This window comes from Anthonomus grandis, chromosome 1 (assembly GCF_022605725.1).
Source record: "Anthonomus grandis grandis chromosome 1, icAntGran1.3, whole genome shotgun sequence".
NCBI classification, from domain to species: Eukaryota; Metazoa; Arthropoda; class Insecta; order Coleoptera; family Curculionidae; genus Anthonomus; species Anthonomus grandis.
This window is the reverse complement of record NC_065546.1, coordinates 1,363,482-1,383,030: the sequence shown is the minus strand read 5'-3', so window position 1 is coordinate 1,383,030 and position 19,549 is coordinate 1,363,482. Positions and strand designations below refer to the sequence as shown.

The window sequence follows — 19,549 nt, the reverse complement described above, 5'->3', positions numbered from 1 at the left end:
TATAATATTGCAGGTTAGGGAAATTAATGAACAAGCTTTTATTAAAAAAATTAAAAACTATTTATTAAAAAAGTCTTTTCATTCATTTGAAGAGTACCTAAATAACAATTTTATTGACCTAATTTAACTGTTTTATAAATATTGTGTGTCTATTATAAGTATTTTTAAATTGAGTCTCTGTATATTTTAATTATATAAAATTTTTGAATCTTACTGTATATGTGCGTATATAATTTTTATTTATTAATTTTAGTTAATACTTAAGTTTTAAATCATGAAATTGCATTCCATATATTACCGTTTATATTGACTTGTAAAAGCACTATGTGTAATATTATAAATAATGAAATAAATAAATAAATAAATAAATAATACTAGGCACTAAACTCTCTGTAAGGTTTTTTTTTGTACTAGCACACAAAATATCCCTCAATTCATATAATGACTTTAATTTATAATATGTGACTGTTGACAGATCTTATTTACATGTGCATTAAATAACATTCGATTATCCATACAAAGGCCCAGATTTTTTACTTGATCTACCCATTCTAATTCAACACCATTAATATTCTTGGTGCTCTATTATTCAAAGTACTTTCATTTCTTGAGAACAGGATTGCCTGTGTTTTACCAGAATTTATAAAAAGTGAGTTTTTGTCAGCCCAATCAGAGATCCTCGGTAAGTCAGCATTTGGTTTGAAATGCTGCAATGGTTTGAAACCCAATAGAAGCCAAGTGGACATACCTTATTATCAATTAAAAACCAAATTATCTGTCCGTTAACTAAGTTAATTAACATGTGCATACATGAGAACACCTTTCCATCTTGCCTTAAACAAGCTGTAGTTTCACCAATTTTTAAAATTGCTTTTTGTACACAAAAATAAAAAAGCAAATACAGAGAACAAGTTAAGTCTTGAAAAGAAATTATTAGTTTATTTTTATTATCTTTAAACAATAGCACTTTTAAAGATTTAGAGGTTATGTCCTATAATTGTGCGTCCAAACTTACTCCAACTCAATCAATCCTTGTAAACAGAGCTGTACTAAATAAAAATAGTCTATCACTTGATCCATGGACCTAATAGATCCGCACATTGTAAATGTAGCTAATGATGCATTGTTTAGTGCTTAGAAGTGATGTAAGATATTTAATATATTCACCATATTTGACATTTAGGCCTAGTATAATTCCCAAATATTTAGCTTTTCTTACTACACAGGAGTAAGGGTGGGTGATTCTAGGGTTGGCAAAAAGGGACTGCAGTTTAGGCCTACTTGCCGAGCTGTAGTTCCCCCACCGTTACTACTACTACTTCACAGATTCTTCTTCGCTGCCTTTATTTAAAATGATTTTATTGAAAGGTTATTTAGACATCAATTTCAATTCCTATAATTTGAAAATGTTATACAGTCTAAATATAACACATTTAAAAAGGCGTTATTATAAATGAAAACCAGGCAGTGAATTTTTTTAATTTAATAACCCAGACTTGGTGTCATTTTTACTAATGTCCGCTTGTCCAATTTTAAAGCTATGAGATATGATTAATTATTAGGATTTTCCTGTTTTCAATTAATTTAGTCCACCAAGGGGACAAGTGGGTTGATGTTTGGGTTGGGAGTAGCTGGGGTGTGGTGGCAGTTCTGTCATCGACCTGCACTGTATCACTTTGCTGCACTGAGCCTTGCCGCCAGCCCAACCCCTCACCAATTGTCACCTGTTTGTTAATAAAACTAATCGAAAACATGTCAGGGAAAGTTGAACACAGAAATATTCAAAAATGGTTTAGATTGGAAGTCACTTAAATCAATTAAATGTAGTTAGTTAATTGCTTCTGTTGTGAATGCCTATCAATTGTGATTTTTATGATTGAATGTTCACAGCTACTACTAAAAATTCGGTAGGGATAAATCTAATAGCTTCTGGTGTATTTTGTACCGCACACCATTTGTACCAACCAAAATCAGTAACTTTATCCGTTACTTTTTTTTTAGGTAACAACTGGTTGTTCTTTAATTTGGGGTCCAGTAAAGGAGTCCTCAAGGATATCCTACATAACCTCAAAACAAGAAAATAAAAGAAAATCTTACCTGGCAAGCTAGGAACTATTTTCTTCTTAATCTTATGTGATTCCTTCGTAGATTCGCTAATAGAAGAGTTGGGGGACCTTTAAAATGATATTTTAATGTATATTTTACAATGCACGCCACACAAAAACTTCACAGCGTCTATACTGATGAACTTTCGAAACGTCAAACGAATGTCAAAACTATCAAATAATGACAAATCTGTCAAGCATGAAATGAAACTTTTAATGTTTTAACGTATGCAACCCGCAATATTCCTAAAGCGCGAAATTTAAATTAATCTTACCACATTACCCTTGGAAGCTAAAACAATGATCGGCAGTGTTTTTGTTAAAACTCACAGTTCACAAACGGTTAAAACGAGTTTCGATGCAAGAAATTAAGGAAAATCATACACAGACAACGTCATGCGACCGCTGCGGCGTACAAAACCGTTCATCGAGTTTCCACGAGGAAGTTGAGGCGCGAACTGAGAGAATATTTGCAGCTTGGGGCTCGGATCGAGGATCTAATCGTCATGAAGACGCCGCTTCCATGGAAACGGCGCCGACGCTTAAAAAGATCCCTAGGAAGGAAAAGACAAGGCAAAATTACGTTTTTTTTTTGGTATAAAACCTGTATTACTGGAATAGTTACTTACAAAGAAATATTATGTATTTTTTTATTTTAAAAAATAATAACAAAATTTTTGTAAAAAATCTAAACAAATAATTAATAAGCATAAATAAAAAAAACAAACAGATGTAAATTGTAACTTCCCGATCTGAATTAAAATTTCAAAGTAGTTTTAAGTTAAAATGTAATCTCTCTATAGTACATGAACAAACAGACAGGTACAATAAAAACAAATATTTAATGTTTCTTCCATAATTGCACACACTGCAAAATATAAAATTTATATTCTGCAGTGTATGCATAAATGAAAATTGCATCTCTACACATCTATATAACATTTCGCTATCATATATATTAAATGCAATTTCATCAAATAATCGCACATAATAAATGGGTACATAAAGGCATCACTATCATATCACAATCTTAAATTTTCACAAAATTTCAAAATCACTGTCAATATCATCAAAACTAATCGTACTAAAACTATGGCTTAAAGAACAATCTTTGGTTATTGGGCTAAGGCGTTCCATGTTTTCTTTTAGCAGTCTACAAACCCTAAATAAATTTTTCTCTTCACAAATTTGCAAAACAGTTTTCTCCTCAAAATTTTTCTTTTGACAATCTGCTCCATTTTTAAGTAAATATTCCAAGATTTTTAGGTTACTATTATTTTGAATGCAAGCATAATAAAGCGGGGTGTTCCCTCTCAGGTCTTGTGCATCTATTTCACAATGACCGCAGTTCAGTAACTCTTTAACTGCTTGAACTCTTTGAAACATTACGGCTAGATGTAAAGGGGTATGGAAGGTTTTAATGGTTCTTATATTTAAATATGCTCCACCATCCAATAAGATCCTTAAAATGTCCGTTCGTCCAAATTTTGCAGCTACATGAAGAGGTGTATAACCTTCATCATTAGAAACATTTACATTCAATTTGTGGCTTGTGTGGTCAACTGATTCAGAATCTAGAAAATCACCTGCACAGCATTTATTGCATGCACAAAGAGGATGACACTTTGTGGTAATATTAGAAGAGTCAGTGGAAACATCACCTTTATCAACTAAATTTCCAGTATACCCTAAGTAAAATGATGTCAAGGGCATGTCATTATCCTCAATAGCTTTTAAAAGTAATTGAATTCTCTTTTCCTCTGAGGCATTTTTAGCACGAGTACCAAAAAGAAAATTCTGCAACCTATATCCTTCTTTACTGCTGAGGGGCAACTCATAGCATTTTTCAGAAGTGCTATCACTTGTTTTGTCATCAATTACCTCTTTTGCTAAATTTTTACTTTTCTGATTACCAAATTGTTCAAAAAGATTACTTACATAGTAATTAGGTGATAACTTGTATATGCTTAAGTTTCTGTTATTTTTAAAACAAACTGCAGCCCCATTTTCCAATAAAATTTTAATGATATCAAAATAACCCCATTTAGTGGCTAAAAATAATGGAGTTTCACCCAAACTGTTTTGCAAATTAATTTCCACAAAATGAGAAGAATATATTAAGGCTTTAACACAACTATCATGGCCCCTATCGCATGCTAAATGTAGAGCAGTGTTTTTGATACAATCAACTAAATTTACATTAGCTTTATCACTTATTAAGAGCATTAGAATATCTTGATATCCATTTTCAGCTGCATAATGAAGGGCCGTTTTCCCACTAATATCTTTAAGATTAATATCATAGTTTAATGAAAGTAAGTATTGAACAAAATCAATATTATTCTCCAAAGTGGCTACTGTTAAAAAGCTTTGTTCTTTATCATTTAATAATTTATTTGCCTCGTTATTCAAATGATTGTTATTTCTAATTTTTTCACATGAAGCACATCTGATACCTGCTGAATAGATTCAACTATTTGTCACTAAAGCAAAATACTATTCTCTCTAGTCAGATATTTTTATATAAACTTTGCAATAATAAAATTGATTGTTCTGAGCTCTTAGAGACGCTACCTCTATTTGTTTCTCCTGCCAATACAAGGAAGCACCATATATTTTATCCCTCTCTTAACAAATCTGTCCAGCAAAGCTCCACTGTGCCGTGCTTGTATATGGTATAATCGGATGAATGCTATAGATGTCGACATCTTTAGCAGCACTGAATATATTTTTAAAAAGAGGATGTGTTCCTCTCTTAATTTGAATGATACCTGATTATTTTTCTGTGATTGTTTTCATTTGGTTAGTGTGTCTTATATTCTTACAATTATGCTAATGTTTAAATTTTAAAATCACTCTATATTGGATCTTATATTATTTTTTTTGTACTACTTAATTAAGGTGCTTATAACTTGTACTGTTTTAATTTTAATTATTTCGATTGTCTTGTAATTGGGAATTTTCCTGTTGGACAATAAACTATTTGAATTTGAAATTTATTACTGGAGTAGTTACTTACAAAAAAATATGTACTTTATTATTTTGAAAAATAATAACAAAATTTAAATATTTCTGTATAAAATCTGAACAAATAATTCATAAGCATAAATTAAAAATAACAAACAGATGTAAATTGTAACTTCCCGATCTCAATTAAAATTTCAAAGTAGTTTCAAGTTAAAATGTAATCTCTCTATAGTATATGAACAAACAGACAGGTGCAATAAAAACAAATATTTAATGTTTCTTCCATAATTGCACACACTGCAAAATATAAAATTTATATTCTGCAGTGTATGCATAAATGAAAATTGCATCTCTACACATCTATATAACATTTTGCTATCATATAATATATTAAATGCAATTTCATCACATAATCGCACATAATAAGTGGGTACATAAAGGCATCACTATTATATCACAATCTCAAATTTTCACAAAATTTCAAAATCACTGTCAATATCATCAAAACTAATCGTACTAAAACTATGGCTTAAAGAACTATCTTTGGTTATTGGGCTAAGGCGTTCCATGTTTTCTTTTAGCAGTCTACAAACCCTAAATAAATTTTTCTCTTCACAAATTTGCAAAACAGTTTTCTCCTCAAAATTTTTCTTTTGGCAATCTGCTCCATTTTTAAGTAAATATTCCAAGATTTTTAGGTTACTATTATTTTGAATGCAAGCATAATAAAGCGGGGTGTTCCCTCTCAGGTCTTGTGCATCTATTTCACAATGACCGCAGTTCAGTAACTCTTTAACTGCTTGAACTCTTTGAAACATTACGGCTAGATGTAAAGGGGTATGGAATGTTTTATTGGTTCTTACATTTAAATATGCTCCACCATCCAATAAGATCCTTAAAATATCTGTTCGTCCAAATTTTGCAGCTACATGAAGAGGTGTATAACCTTCATCATTAGAAACATTTACGTTCAATTTGTGACTCGTGTGGTCAACTGATTCAGAATCTAGAAAATCACCTGCACAACATTTATTGCATGTACAAAGAGGATGACACTTTGTGGTAATATTAGAAGAGTCAGTGGAAACATCACCTTTATCAACTAAATTTCCAGTATACCCTAAGTAAAATGATGTCAAGGGCATGTCATTATCCTCAATAGCTTTTAAAAGTAATTGAATTCTCTTTTCCTCTGAGGCATTTTTAGCACGAGTACCAAAAAAAAAATTCTGCATCCTATATCCTTCTTTACTGCTGAGGGGCAACTCATAGCATTTTTCAGACATACCCGATGGAGTGCTATCACTGGTTTTGTCATCAATTACCTCTTTTGCTAAATTTTTACTTTTCTGATTACCAAATTGTTCAAACAGTTTACTTACATAGTAATTAGGTGATAACTTGTATATGCTTAAGTTTCTGTTATTTTTAAAACAAACTGCAGCCCCATTTTCCAATAAAATTTTAATGATATCAAAATAGCCCCATTTAGTGGCTAAAAATAATGGAGTTTCACCCAAACTGTTTTGCAAATTAATTTCCACAAAATGAGAAGAATATATTAAGGCTTTAACAAAACTATCATGGCCCCTATCGCATGCTAAATGTAGAGCAGTATTTTTGTTACAATCAACTAAATTTACATTAGCTTTATCACTTATTAAGAGCATTAGAATATCTTGATATCCGTTTTCAGCTGCATAATGAAGGGCCGTTTTCCCACTAATATCTTTAAGATTAATATCATAGTTTAAGGAAAGTAAGTATTGAACAAAATCAATATTATTCTCCAAAGTGGCTACTGTTAAAAAGCTTTGTTCTTTATCATTTAATAATTTATTTGCCTCGTTATTCAAATGATTGTTATTTTTAATTTTTTCACATGAAGCACATCTGATACCTGCTGAATAGATTCAACTATTTGTCACTAAAGCAAAATACTATTCTCTCTAGTCAGATATTTTTATATAAACTTTGCAATAATAAAATTGATTGTTCTGAGCTCTTAGAGAGGCTACCTCTATTTGTTCCTCCTGCCAATACAAGGAGGCACCATATATTTTATCCCTCTCTTAACAAATCTGTCCAGCAAAGCTCCACTGTGCCGTGCTTGTATATGGTATAATCGGATGAATGCTATAGATGTCGACATCTTTAGCAGCACTGAATATATTTTTAAAAAGAGGATGTGTTCCTCTCTTAATTTGAATGATACCTGATTATTTTTCTGTGATTGTTATCATTTGGTTAGTGTGTCTTATATTCTTACAATTATGCTATTGTTTTAAATTTTGTTATCACTCTATATTGGATCTTATATTATTTTTTTTGTACTACTTAATTAAGGTGCTTATAACTTGTACTGTTTTAATTTTAATATAAAAAAAACAAACAGATGTAAATTGTAACTTCCCGATCTGAATTAAAATTTCAAAGTAGTTTCAAGTTAAAATGTAATCTCTCTATTGTATATGAACAAACAGACAGGTGCAATAAAAACAAATATTTAATGTTTCTTCCATAATTGCACACACTGCAAAATATAAAATTTATATTCTGCAGTGTATGCATAAATGAAAATTGCATCTCTACACATCTATATAACATTTCGCTATCATATAATAATATATTATATGCAATTTCATCAAATAATCGCACATAATAAATGGGTACATAAAGGCATCACTATCATATCACAATCTTAAATTTTCACAAAATTTCAAAATCACTGTCAATATCATCAAAACTAATCGTACTAAAACTATGGCTTAAAGAACAATCTTTGGTTATTGGGCTAGGGCGTTCCATGTTTTCTTTTAGCAGTCTACAAACCCTAAATAAATTTTTCTCTTCACAAATTTGCAAAACAGTTTTCTCCTCAAAATTTTTCTTTTGACAATCTGCTCCATTTTTAAGTAAATATTCCAAGATTTTTAAGTTACTATTATTTTGAATGCAAGCATAATAAAGTGGGGTGTTCCCTCTCAGGTCTTGTGCATCTATTTCACAATGACCGCAGTTCAGTAACTCTTTAACTGCTTGAACTCTTTGAAACATTACGGCTAGATGTAAAGGGGTATGGAATGTTTTATTGGTTCTTACATTTAAATATGCTCCACCATCCAATAAGATCCTTAAAATGTCTGTTCGTCCAAATTTTGCAGCTACATGAAGAGGTGTATAACCTTCATCATTAGAAACATTTACGTTCAATTTGTGGCTTGTGTGGTCAACTGGTTCAGAATCTAGAAAATCACCTGCACAGCATTTATTGCATGCACAAAGAGGATGACACTTTGTGGTAATATTAGAAGAGTCAGTGGAAACATCACCTTTATCAACTAAATTTCCAGTATACCCTAAGTAAAATGATGTCAAGGGCATGTCATTATCCTCAATAGCTTTTAAAAGTAATTGAATTCTCTTTTCCTCTGAGGCGTTTTTAGCACGAGTACCAAAAAGAAAATTCTGCATCCTATGTCCTTCTTTACTGCTGAGGGGCAACTCATAGCATTTTTCAGAAGTGCTATCACTTGTTTTGTCATCAATTACCTCTTTTGCTAAATTTTTACTTTTCTGATTACCAAATTGTTCAAAAAGATTACTTACATAGTAATTAGGTGATAACTTGTATATGCTTAAGTTTCTGTTATTTTTAAAACAAACTGCAGCCCCATTTTCCAATAAAATTTTAATGATATCAAAATAGCCCCATTTAGTGGCTAAAAATAATGGAGTTTCACCCAAACTGTTTTGCAAATTAATTTCCACAAAATGAGAAGAATATATTAAGGCTTTAACACAACTATCATGGCCCCTATCGCATGCTAAATGTAGAGCAGTGTTTTTGTTACAATCAACTAAATTTACATTAGCTTTATCACTTATTAAGAGCATTAGAATATCTTGATATCCGTTTTCAGCAGCATAATGAAGGGCCGTTTTCCCACTAATATCTTTAAGATTAATATCATAGTTTAATGAAAGTAAGTATTGAACAAAATCAATATTATTCCCCAAAGTGGCAACTGTTAAAAAGCTTTGTTCTTTATCATTTAATAATTTATTTGCCTCGTTATTCAAATGATTGTTATTTCTAATTTTTTCACATGAAGCACATCTGATACCTGCTGAATAGATTCAACTATTTGTCACTAAAGCAAAATACTATTCTCTCTAGTCAGATATTTTTATATAAACTTTGCAATAATAAAATTGATTGTTCTGAGCTCTTAGAGAGGCTACCTCTATTTGTTCCTCCTGCCAATACAAGGAGGCACCATATATTTTATCCCTCTCTTAACAAATCTGTCCAGCAAAGCTCCACTGTGCCGTGCTTGTACATGGTATAATCGGATGAATGCTATAGATGTCAACATCTTTAGCAGCACTGAATATATTTTTAAAAAGAGGATGTGTTCCTCTCTTAATTTGAATGATACCTGATTATTTTTCTGTGATTGTTTTCATTTGGTTAGTGTGTCTTATATTCTTACAATTATGCTATTGTTTTAAATTTTAAAATCACTCTATATTGGATCTTATATTATTTTTTTTGTACTACTTAATTAAGGTGCTTATAACTTGTACTTGTTATTTCGATTGTCTTGTAATTGGAAGTTTTCCTGTTGGACAATAAACTATTTGAATTTGAAATTTATTACTGGAGTAGTTACTTACAAAGAAATATGTACTTTTTTATTTTGAAAAATAATAACAAAATTTAAATATTTCTGTATAAAATCTGAACAAATAATTCATAAGCATAAATTAAAAATAACAAACAGATGTAAATTGTAACTTCCCGATCTGAATTAAAATTTCAAAGTAGTTTCAAGTTAAAATGTAATCTCTCTATAGTATATGAACAAACAGACAGGTGCAATAAAAACAAATATTTAATGTTTCTTCCATAATTGCATACACTGCAAAATATAAAAGTTTATATTCTGCAGTGTACTATGCATAAAAAAAAATTGCATCTCTACACATCTATATAACATTTTGCTATAATATAATATATTAAATGCAATTTCATCAAATAATCGCACATAATAAATGGGTACATAAAGGCATCACTATCATATCACAATCTTAAATTTTCACAAAATTTCAAAATCACTGTCAATATCATCAAAACTAATCGTACTAAAACTATGGCTTAAAGAACAATCTTTGGTTATTGAGCTAAGGCGTTCCATGTTTTCTTTTAGCAGTCTACAAACCCTAAATAAATTTTTCTCTTCACAAATTTGCAAAACAGTTTTCTCCTCAAAATTTTTCTTTTGACAATCTGCTCCATTTTTAAGTAAATATTCCAAGATTTTTAGGTTACTATTATTTTGAATGCAAGCATAATAAAGCGGGGTGTTCCCTCTCAGGTCTTGTGCATCTATTTCACAATGACCGCAGTTCAGTAACTCTTTAACTGCTTGAACTCTTTGAAACATTACGGCTAGATGTAAAGGGGTATGGAATGTTTTAATGGTTCTTATATTTAAATATGCTCCACCATCCAATAATATCCTTAAAATGTCTGTTCTACCAAATTTTGCAGCTACATGAAGAGGTGTATAACCTTCATCATTAGAAACATTTACGTTCAATTTGTGACTCGTGTGGTCAACTGATTCAGAATCTAGAAAATCACCTGCACAGCATTTATTGCATGCACAAAGAGGATGACACTTTGTGGTAATATTAGAAGAGTCAGTGGAAACATCACCTTTATCAACTAAATTTCCAGTATACCCTAAGTAAAATGATGTCAAGGGCATGTCATTATCCTCAATAGCTTTTAAAAGTAATTGAATTCTCTTTTCCTCTGAGGCGTTTTTAGCATGAGTACCAAAAAGAAAATTCTGCATCCTATGTCCTTCTTTACTGCTGAGGGGCAACTCATAGCATTTTTCAGAAGTGCTATCACTTGTTTTGTCATCAATTACCTCTTTTGCTAAATTTTTACTTTTCTGATTACCAAATTGTTCAAACAGTTTACTTACATAGTAATTAGGTGATAACTTGTATATGCTTAAGTTTCTGTTATTTTTAAAACAAACTGCAGCCCCATTTTCCAATAAAATTTTAATGATATCAAAATAACCCCATTTAGTGGCTAAAAATAATGGAGTTTCACCCAAACTGTTTTGCAAATTAATTTCCACAAAATGAGAAGAATATATTAAGGCTTTAACACAACTATCATGGCCCCTATCGCATGCTAAATGTAGAGCAGTGTTTTTGTTACAATCAACTAAATTTACATTAGCTTTATCACTTATTAAGAGCATTAGAATATCTTGATATCCGTTTTCAGCTGCATAATGAAGGGCTGTTTTCCCACTAATATCTTTAAGATTAATATCATAGTTTAAGGAAAGTAAGTATTGAACAAAATCAATATTATTCTCCAAAGTGGCTACTGTTAAAAAGCTTTGTTCTTTATCATTTAATAATTTATTTGCCTCGTTATTCAAATGATTGTTATTTCTAATTTTTTCACATGAAGCACAGCTGCATAAAGGATGACACAGTTTGATTTTCTCCTTAAATTTTTGCTTTTTTAAAAGCTCATCTAGTTCATCGCAGTTTTTTCTTTCTCTAAATTCTTTATAAAGTTTATGAAAAGCTGTTTTTGTATTAGTTTTATATGCAAATGAGGCAGTTTTAATTTTCAAAAACTCATTGCTCTTAATGAATGATATAGCCGCCTCAATACCGCTAATTAAAAAATTAGTATGATCAGGATTACCAACAGAAATAAATTGAAACTCTTTTATGAATGTTAAATTTCCACACCAGTTAGGAATATCACAATTTAAAATAAGGTAAATTAAAACTTGTAAATAATCATCTGATGTAACAAATAATGTTTTATGTCCAGGTTCCCTTAGGGCTTTATTATGAAAAATATTAAAAATCCTGGATAAGCAGCTAATCTTATCCAGTACCGTTACATAGTTATTAATCCTGGACAATTCGTATTTTGCATCTGAAATAAAATCCTGAAAGCTGTTAGAAATATTTAAGTCATTTAGAGTGACATGTGATGAATTTCTTATGATCTTATTTAATAAACAATCTGAAATATGATTCACAGTATTTGTACTATGGATGAGTTTTCTTCCAAGACAATATTGCATATAAGTTTCAATAGAGAGCTTAAAATTGTGAAAGTATGTACCACTAAGGTTGCACTTTTCCTGAAAAGTTTCATTTTTAAAACACAGTTGAAGGCACCGGGACAGTAAATTTCCCACATATTCTTTTTGAGTCTGTAAGGTCTCTAGTTCAAAACAGCAGTCTTGAGTCTTAAAATCAAGACATAACTGTTGAATATTGTTAAGCAAGTGATGTCCAAAAGCCTCGGCATATAAAAAGTCTATGCAGTCTTGTATAGAGAGCAAAGAAACATTAGTTCTTGAATAGTCAAAATCACTGCTAGTTTGGAGTTTAAACAGCGGCCAATTGACACACCAAACTACATATTTAGAAACTTTATCCAGATAATGAGTTTCCTCAAACAGTATGTCTACATCACTAATAAATATGCTGCCTGCATTTAATTTTAAACTGTGCCCATGCAATAAAACATCTTTTTTACTTAATGTTTTGTATTGTTCCCCATCAGCTTGGACTAGTATGTGGTCTAGAATAACAGTAATTGGAATATCTTCATTTTTAAGGCTTCCTTTTTTTGGTATACAAATCACCCAATGTTCCTCAGCAGCTTTTTCTAGAATGTCTCGGTGATTCTTCTTAATTTCCTTGAAAAAGTCGTTTTGCGATAAATCTTCGTCATAATGGGACCACATATTTTACATTGTCTTTAATGCAGTAATGGGGAAAACACAATAAACTATGGGGTTTTTCTAGGTTTTATTCAATTTTACTGTTGTGTTTTGTTTAATTGTTTACTTTAATATTTCACCCGACATCTGTCAGAACATTTTAATTGTCAAGAACAGCAAAACCTTCTTCTTCTTCTTTTATGCAGGCACAGCCGACTTTACTCAGGCCGCGTAATGTTAACATCGGCAACATGGGTTTCTGATCCGTTTCCATTTCAGTTCTCATGGGACTTAATTTGAGATTTTTTTGTGAATATCTTGTGTTTCACTAAAACTGGAAAATTATGCCTAAGAGCCAAGGCTAATGGACATCAAAAAAATGTAGGTTTTGTTTTTTTTATTTATTTATTTAGCAGTTTATTTCCAACAGGCAAAGCCCAGTTACAGGAAAATCTACAATTCATGTTTTGAAAGTGTAAACAAGTATTAAATTACTATAGTAACATCATGTATGTCAGATCCTCATTAAAATTGTTATTGTTAGAAGACATTTCAGCAATAAAACACCAAAAACACTAATTAATTAGTTTAATAGTGTACTTTAACTGACACAAAACTACACGTAAACAACAACGTTCCACTCTCCTTGACATTCCTCAAAATATCAAGTGTGCCCTTTGTCCAACTCAGCCGACAGTAAAAATAATCAAAACTTATCTAATTTATGAGCCACCTGCAAACCAGACATAAACGAACGGGCCTCTCTTAAACTATTAAACACAACTTATAATCTAATTTATTGGCCAGCGCCGACACGGCCATTCTGACATGTCGCACGTCCTCGTGCGCTATTTTAAATTTCACCTGAAACCCAAAAAAAATCTCTTATCACTTCATCCGCTTGTCCATCCTGACAAACACTTCCAATTAACTTATAACAACCCCTTAGTAAATAAGGTTAAGTATTCTTATCTTAAAGAATCATTCTCTCATTCTCATAACAAATTGTACCACCGCAGCAGTATTAGCCATCGCAACGGCTTCACCCTTCCGGTGCCAAAACTTACTAGTTACCGCAGCAACTAGAAAACAACAGGTTACCGCAGTAACTGTCACATATCATATCGCAACATGATATCCTAAAAAGAGACTACCGGAGCAGATCTTCTCATATAGCCTGAATTCGTAAATCGTATCGCAACACAATATCACATAAACAAAGATTATCGCAACAATCTTTTACTAATAAATTTGATACACAATTATCATACCGCAGCATGATAATACTTTGCCATTGATTACCGCAGCAATCTTTCTAAACATAGAATTACTTAAAATGGTATCTTATGATGACGATACAGTCAATAAGAGCTACCTTAAAACAAATGTAATCTTATAATTATTTTGAAATACTTCAAATAACTTAAACTTAATTATTCGCCGACACTGGCTCATCCTTATCTTTTTCGTAATCATTAAAATCAAACATTTCTTGTTCTTGACCACTTGGTACTGCCCGCAATTGATCATGAACAAATTTACTTATACCTCCTTTCCCGTTTACTCTCTCTACCTCATATCTATCATTTGGTAAAACTTTGGTTATTGTATACGGCCCCCTAAACTTAGGGTCTAATTTTGATAACATTCGTTCATTGCATTTTGCATAAACAAAATCGCCTATAACAAAATGCCTTATTTTAGCTTTATTTTTATTAAATTTAGCAGAATCAATTTTAGCCGATTTATCGATATTTTCACTAGCTTTTCTTCTAATATCTGATAGAGAAACATTATTATCAATGCTATTCAAACTTTGATGAACTAACCTACTCAATTCTAAGGAATGAATATTTACCCCAATAATAATTCTGCAGGACTAAATCCTGTAGTTTTATGTTTTGTGCTATTTAAAGCTAATTGGACTTCTCCTAAACTGTCTTGCCACGTACTTGTTTCTTCAGTCTCAATAGCAGTAAAAACATTTTTCAAAATTTGCATTACACGTTCGACCTGGCCATTAGCCCTACTTGCACTATGTGCAATGAAATGAAGTTCAATTTTGTTATCAGAACAAAACTTTTTAAATTCTGAACTTGTAAAGCATTTGCCTTGATCGGAAATAACCCTACATGGTGCTCCAAACAAATACGTAAAGTTTCGGAATGATTCAACAGCTTGTTTTCCAGTTAATGAAGAAATATGGTATAAAAAAACAAATTTTGTAAAGGCGTCTATGATAACCAATGCATATTCTTTTCTGTCACTTTTCCCACTTAATTTTCCAGAAATATCAATATGAATAGTATGCCAAGGATGTGGAACTTTTGGAATTGAATGAAGTTGAATTTGAGTAAGGCCAGATTTATTTTTGGATGCTTTACAAATAAGACAGTTGTCAACAAACTTTTTATCGTTTTTGGACATATTTGGGAACCAATAAAATTCATATAATTTATTCAAGGTCTTTTCCCAACCTAAATGTTTTAAATCAACATGAATATGATTAATGACGGACCAAGCCATAGAACGAGGAATAATAGGAAGCCATTTTGATTTACCTTCTCTTTCTATTTTTCTAAGTAAAAGATTATTCTGGATATCATATGTTTTAAGCAAATCAGGAGCTAGTTCGCAGGATTTCCATTTGGCGATTAATTGAAGAATTTCTGTATCTCGTTGTTGTTCAACTTGAAGCCAATCTTTTTGAATTTCCAAAATTTGAATTTTTTTAACAAATTTCTGTGATACTTTGACATTATCATCAGGATTTAGTAAAGGATTGCGTGATAGAAAATCAGCATGTTGCATTCGAGTGCTCTCACGATATTGAATGTCAAAGTCAAACCCTTGTAAAAATGCCCACCATCGATGAACTCGGGGTGTTAAATCAATTTTATTCTTTGTAGCTTTCAAGGAATTGCAATCGGTTACCACAGTAAAATATTTTCCAACCAAAAAGTGCCTAAAATGTTTAATAGCGTTAACAACGGCCAAAGTCTCGAGCTCATATGAATGATAGCGTGATTCTATCTCAGAAGTCCGCTTACTAAAATATGCTACGACATGTAATTTCGAAATTTTCCTTTGCATTAAAACGGCTCCATAACCCTCGGCACTAGCATCGGTATGTAATTCAATACATAAATTAGGATCGTAAATAGACAGTACGGGTTCGGTCGTAAGATGATTTATTAAAGTTTGACGCGCATTTTCATGTATAGGCAACCATTTAATTGATTTCACAGAGACTTTAGTAAGTTGATATAATGGGGCTGCAATCCTTGAAAAATTTGGTATAAACTGACGGAAAAAGGAAGCTAAACCCAAAAATTGGCGGACTTGCGTGGGAGTTTTAGGAATTGATGAGTTAACTAATGCCGAAATTTTACATGGATTTGGACGCAATTCACCTCCACGAACTACGTATCCAAGATATTGAACCTCAGTTTTAAGAAATTTACACTTATTAAAATTACAAGAAAAACCAGCATTCAATAAAGCCTCCATTACTTGTTTTAAACGCTGAAAACCTTCTGAAATTGAAGCTGACGGTATTAATATGTCATCGATATAAACTACAGCAGAGGTATTGCGAAGATTGCCCAAGGCTCTATCGATGGCCCTTTGATAAACAGATGGGGCATTCGTCAGACCAAAAGGCATGGTCAAAAACTCGTATTGACCATCGGGTGTCACAAATACGGTCTTTTCTATACTATCTGGGTGAACTGGAATTTGATAAAATCCAGAAGCCATATCTAAAGTGGTGAAATAAAAAGAACCATTAAGACGATTTATCTGATCACTAATTAGCGGTAAGGGATATCTATCTCGAACAGTATTCTTATTGAGCTCACGAAAATCACAGCACATTCTATCGGAGCCATCTTTCTTTTTAACCAATGTTATCGGGCTAGAAAAAGGAGAACAACTAGGTCTTATAATTTTGGCATCCAGCAATTCAGATATTTTGGAACGAACAATTTCTCGTTCAGTTGGCGCTAAACGGTAAGGTCTACGTTGTACAAACCTAGTACTATCTTTTAACCGAATTTCTAGAGAGCCTGTTTTTACTCGATTAGTTGGTATACCATGCGGGAAACAAATTTGATATTTTGTTAACAATTCAATAAGGGTACATTTATTAGTAGCATCTACTTCAGTGTCCACTAAATCAAAATTAATCTGTTTGCTTTCACAAGTATGAACTAATTTTTCACGAGTCATAATTAGGCCCTTTGGACTATAGCAGACACTAATATTTTGACCAATTAAATCCCTACCTATTAAAACATCAAAGGACATACAATCATCCGGTACTACACATAATACAAGCTCGACAAGAATGTTTTGAATTTCTACTAATACTATAAATTGCAAAGTACACAAAAGGCCATCACCTCCCAAACCTTTTAAAAGCAATCTACAATTTTGATATTTTCCTTTTAATGAGAGAGAAACGCTATGTTTTATCAATGAACAGTCAGATCCCGAGTCAAAAAGAAAAGCAACAATCTTACCATCTATCAGCTTCATTTCCCCTTGTGGTAAAACTTCCACCTCCAATAAATTAACTCGCTTCTCTAGATATTTTGGTTTGCTACCTGTACCCTTTTCCTTCTCAGGACAATGGGTTGAAATGTGCCCAGGACCACCACAGGTAAAACATCTAACAACATTGGTTCTCGGCTCCACTCGTTTACTTGCAGATGACGTAGACGGCATGTTTGTGTTGGTTCGGCACTCATACGATTTATGTCCAAATTTTCCACAGCTGTGACACTTGATATGATGTTTTCGATCGCTTTTGTCCAATGGGGTAAAGGCACGCCGCTTCGAGCTAATATAAGAATCAGGTCGAAATAGCGCCGGCCGTTTACCAGTTGAACCACGAAGGGCAATACAGAAACTTTTAAGGTCTTTTGGTGGATCTAATTGCAATCGTTTCCGCACCATTTCAGACCTACTTCCAACAACATGACAAGCAAATAATGTTGCTAGAGCCTCTTCGTTTTCACAGGTTTTAATTAAATGCTGTGCCAAACGTAAAACATGCAACCCTTCATCCAATAAAGTGATTTCACTGGAAGTATTTTCCGGCCATTTACAGCCTCCTCAAATAATTCCATTATGTCAGTAGGCTTGGAAAAAGTTGATAAAAATTCAGCCCGTATATCTTCCCAGGTTTTTCCTATTGGCCTGCAACGAATAAGCCAATCTGCTGCCTCGCCCTTTAATGCGCAAGATAGGCTCGTCACTAACATTATTCCAGACAACTTCTGCATTTTCACAAATTCATCTATTAAGCAACACCAGCCTTCTGGATCAGCAACCTTTGAACTTGGATCAAAACTTGGTAGTTGAATTTGAGGACTTGTTACAGTGTTAACAGCAGGTGCACTAGAATCTTGCATTTCTATTATTTTGCGAAGCAAAAACTCAACTTGGCTGGTAGGGTACGCTGTTATTGTCTGTGTAATTCTCCTCATTCAACAGAACATTCTCACCTGGACGGGGCAATCCCACTTCTGATGTCAGATCCTCATTAAAATTGTTATTGTTAGAAGACATTTCAGCAATAAAACACCAAAAACACTAATTAATTAGTTTAATAGTGTACTTTAACTGACACAAAACTACACGTAAACAACAACTATGGTTAATCTTAATTAAAATAATTAATTCTACAACAGAATAAGACGATACGAGTTTAACAAAGAACTAGCGATCCGGGGCCAATGCTTTCAACCCAAAATCTCGTTAATAACTAACTTCTGCTCATGTTATTCTTTTCATAATCTTATACCAACATCCGACCCCGTTCCACTCTCCTTGACATTCCTCAAAATATCAAGTGTGCCCTTTGTCCAACTCAGCCGACAGTAAAAATAATCAAAACTTATCTAATTTATGAGCCACCTGCAAACCAGACATAAACAAACGGGCCTCTCTTAAACTATTAAACACAACTTATAATCTAATTTATTGGCCAGCGCCGACATGTATATATCAAAATTAAAGGAGATGTAAATTAACATTAGAATGAACAAAGAAAGGGATTCATGGGACAAGGGAAAAAAAGGAAGAGAAAAGGAATTATGGTAATTGTTGGTTTGTTAGAGACAAAACTAGATCCTGTATGGAGAATACAAATATGAAAACATCTTGTCCGACTTGCATTGTCTTATTTATTTAATGTAACACGACGTTTCGGTTGGTAAGTATCTCCAACCGTTATCAAGTGTAAACTGACAGTCAGTTTATTTAAGTAAGTTAATAAGACAATGCAAGTCCGACAAGATGTTTTCACTGTACCATTGTCTACCACCTTCAAAAACACAATACAAATATGTCACAGGTTGATGATACTGAATTAAAAATTCTGCACATTTGATATACGGGATCCTGAAACCTAATGTTGACTTATTGATTTTATTGACCAACTTCCATAAGAATGTTACAAACTGAATTGTTCTCCTCATGGCCAGAGATTGCAGATTAAATCTACCTAACATCAGATCATGATCATGTCCCCTAACAGGATATATTCCATCCTCACGAAAGATAAGAAACTTTAAAACCCTTCTCTGCTCAACATGGCATTCATAGAAAGGACACCACACCAAGAAACCGTATTCCAGTCTTGATCTAACAAAGGAAAAGTACAATAGTTTTATTGAGTTT

The 19,549-nt window shown here is 32.3% G+C and overlaps 4 protein-coding genes across 4 annotated transcripts in view; all 4 read right to left on the bottom strand.

Annotated features, from left to right (window-relative positions):
- Positions 1-2,265, bottom strand: part of LOC126744099 (scaffold attachment factor B1-like) — a 67,047-nt gene extending 64,782 nt beyond the window's left edge. Inside the window, exon 1 of the mRNA XM_050451449.1 lies at positions 2,098-2,265. The gene's annotated coding sequence lies outside the window, so the exon portion shown is untranslated. The remainder of the gene's footprint in view (positions 1-2,097) is intronic.
- A 665-nt stretch (positions 2,266-2,930) lies between these two features.
- On the bottom strand, positions 2,931-7,415 carry LOC126744180 (ankyrin repeat domain-containing protein 27-like). The gene is made up of 2 exons (XM_050451543.1): positions 6,973-7,415; positions 2,931-4,561 (listed from the first exon to the last, which is right to left on the bottom strand). The coding sequence occupies exon 2, from the start codon at positions 4,329-4,331 to the stop codon at positions 3,144-3,146; it is 1,188 nt and encodes a 395-aa protein (XP_050307500.1). The 5' UTR covers positions 4,332-4,561; positions 6,973-7,415; the 3' UTR covers positions 2,931-3,143.
- On the bottom strand, positions 5,325-9,105 carry LOC126744171 (ankyrin repeat domain-containing protein 27-like). Its single transcript, XM_050451531.1, has 2 exons — positions 8,330-9,105; positions 5,325-6,090 (listed from the first exon to the last, which is right to left on the bottom strand). The coding sequence occupies exons 1-2, from the start codon at positions 8,967-8,969 to the stop codon at positions 5,543-5,545; spliced, it is 1,188 nt and encodes a 395-aa protein (XP_050307488.1). The 5' UTR covers positions 8,970-9,105; the 3' UTR covers positions 5,325-5,542.
- Positions 9,106-9,952: 847 nt separating this feature from the next.
- Positions 9,953-12,996, bottom strand: LOC126744007 (ankyrin repeat domain-containing protein 27-like). Its single transcript, XM_050451318.1, has one exon. It carries the CDS (start codon positions 12,884-12,886, stop codon positions 10,175-10,177), a length of 2,712 nt encoding a protein of 903 aa, XP_050307275.1. The 5' UTR covers positions 12,887-12,996; the 3' UTR covers positions 9,953-10,174.
- Positions 12,997-19,549: the final 6,553 nt, after the last annotated feature.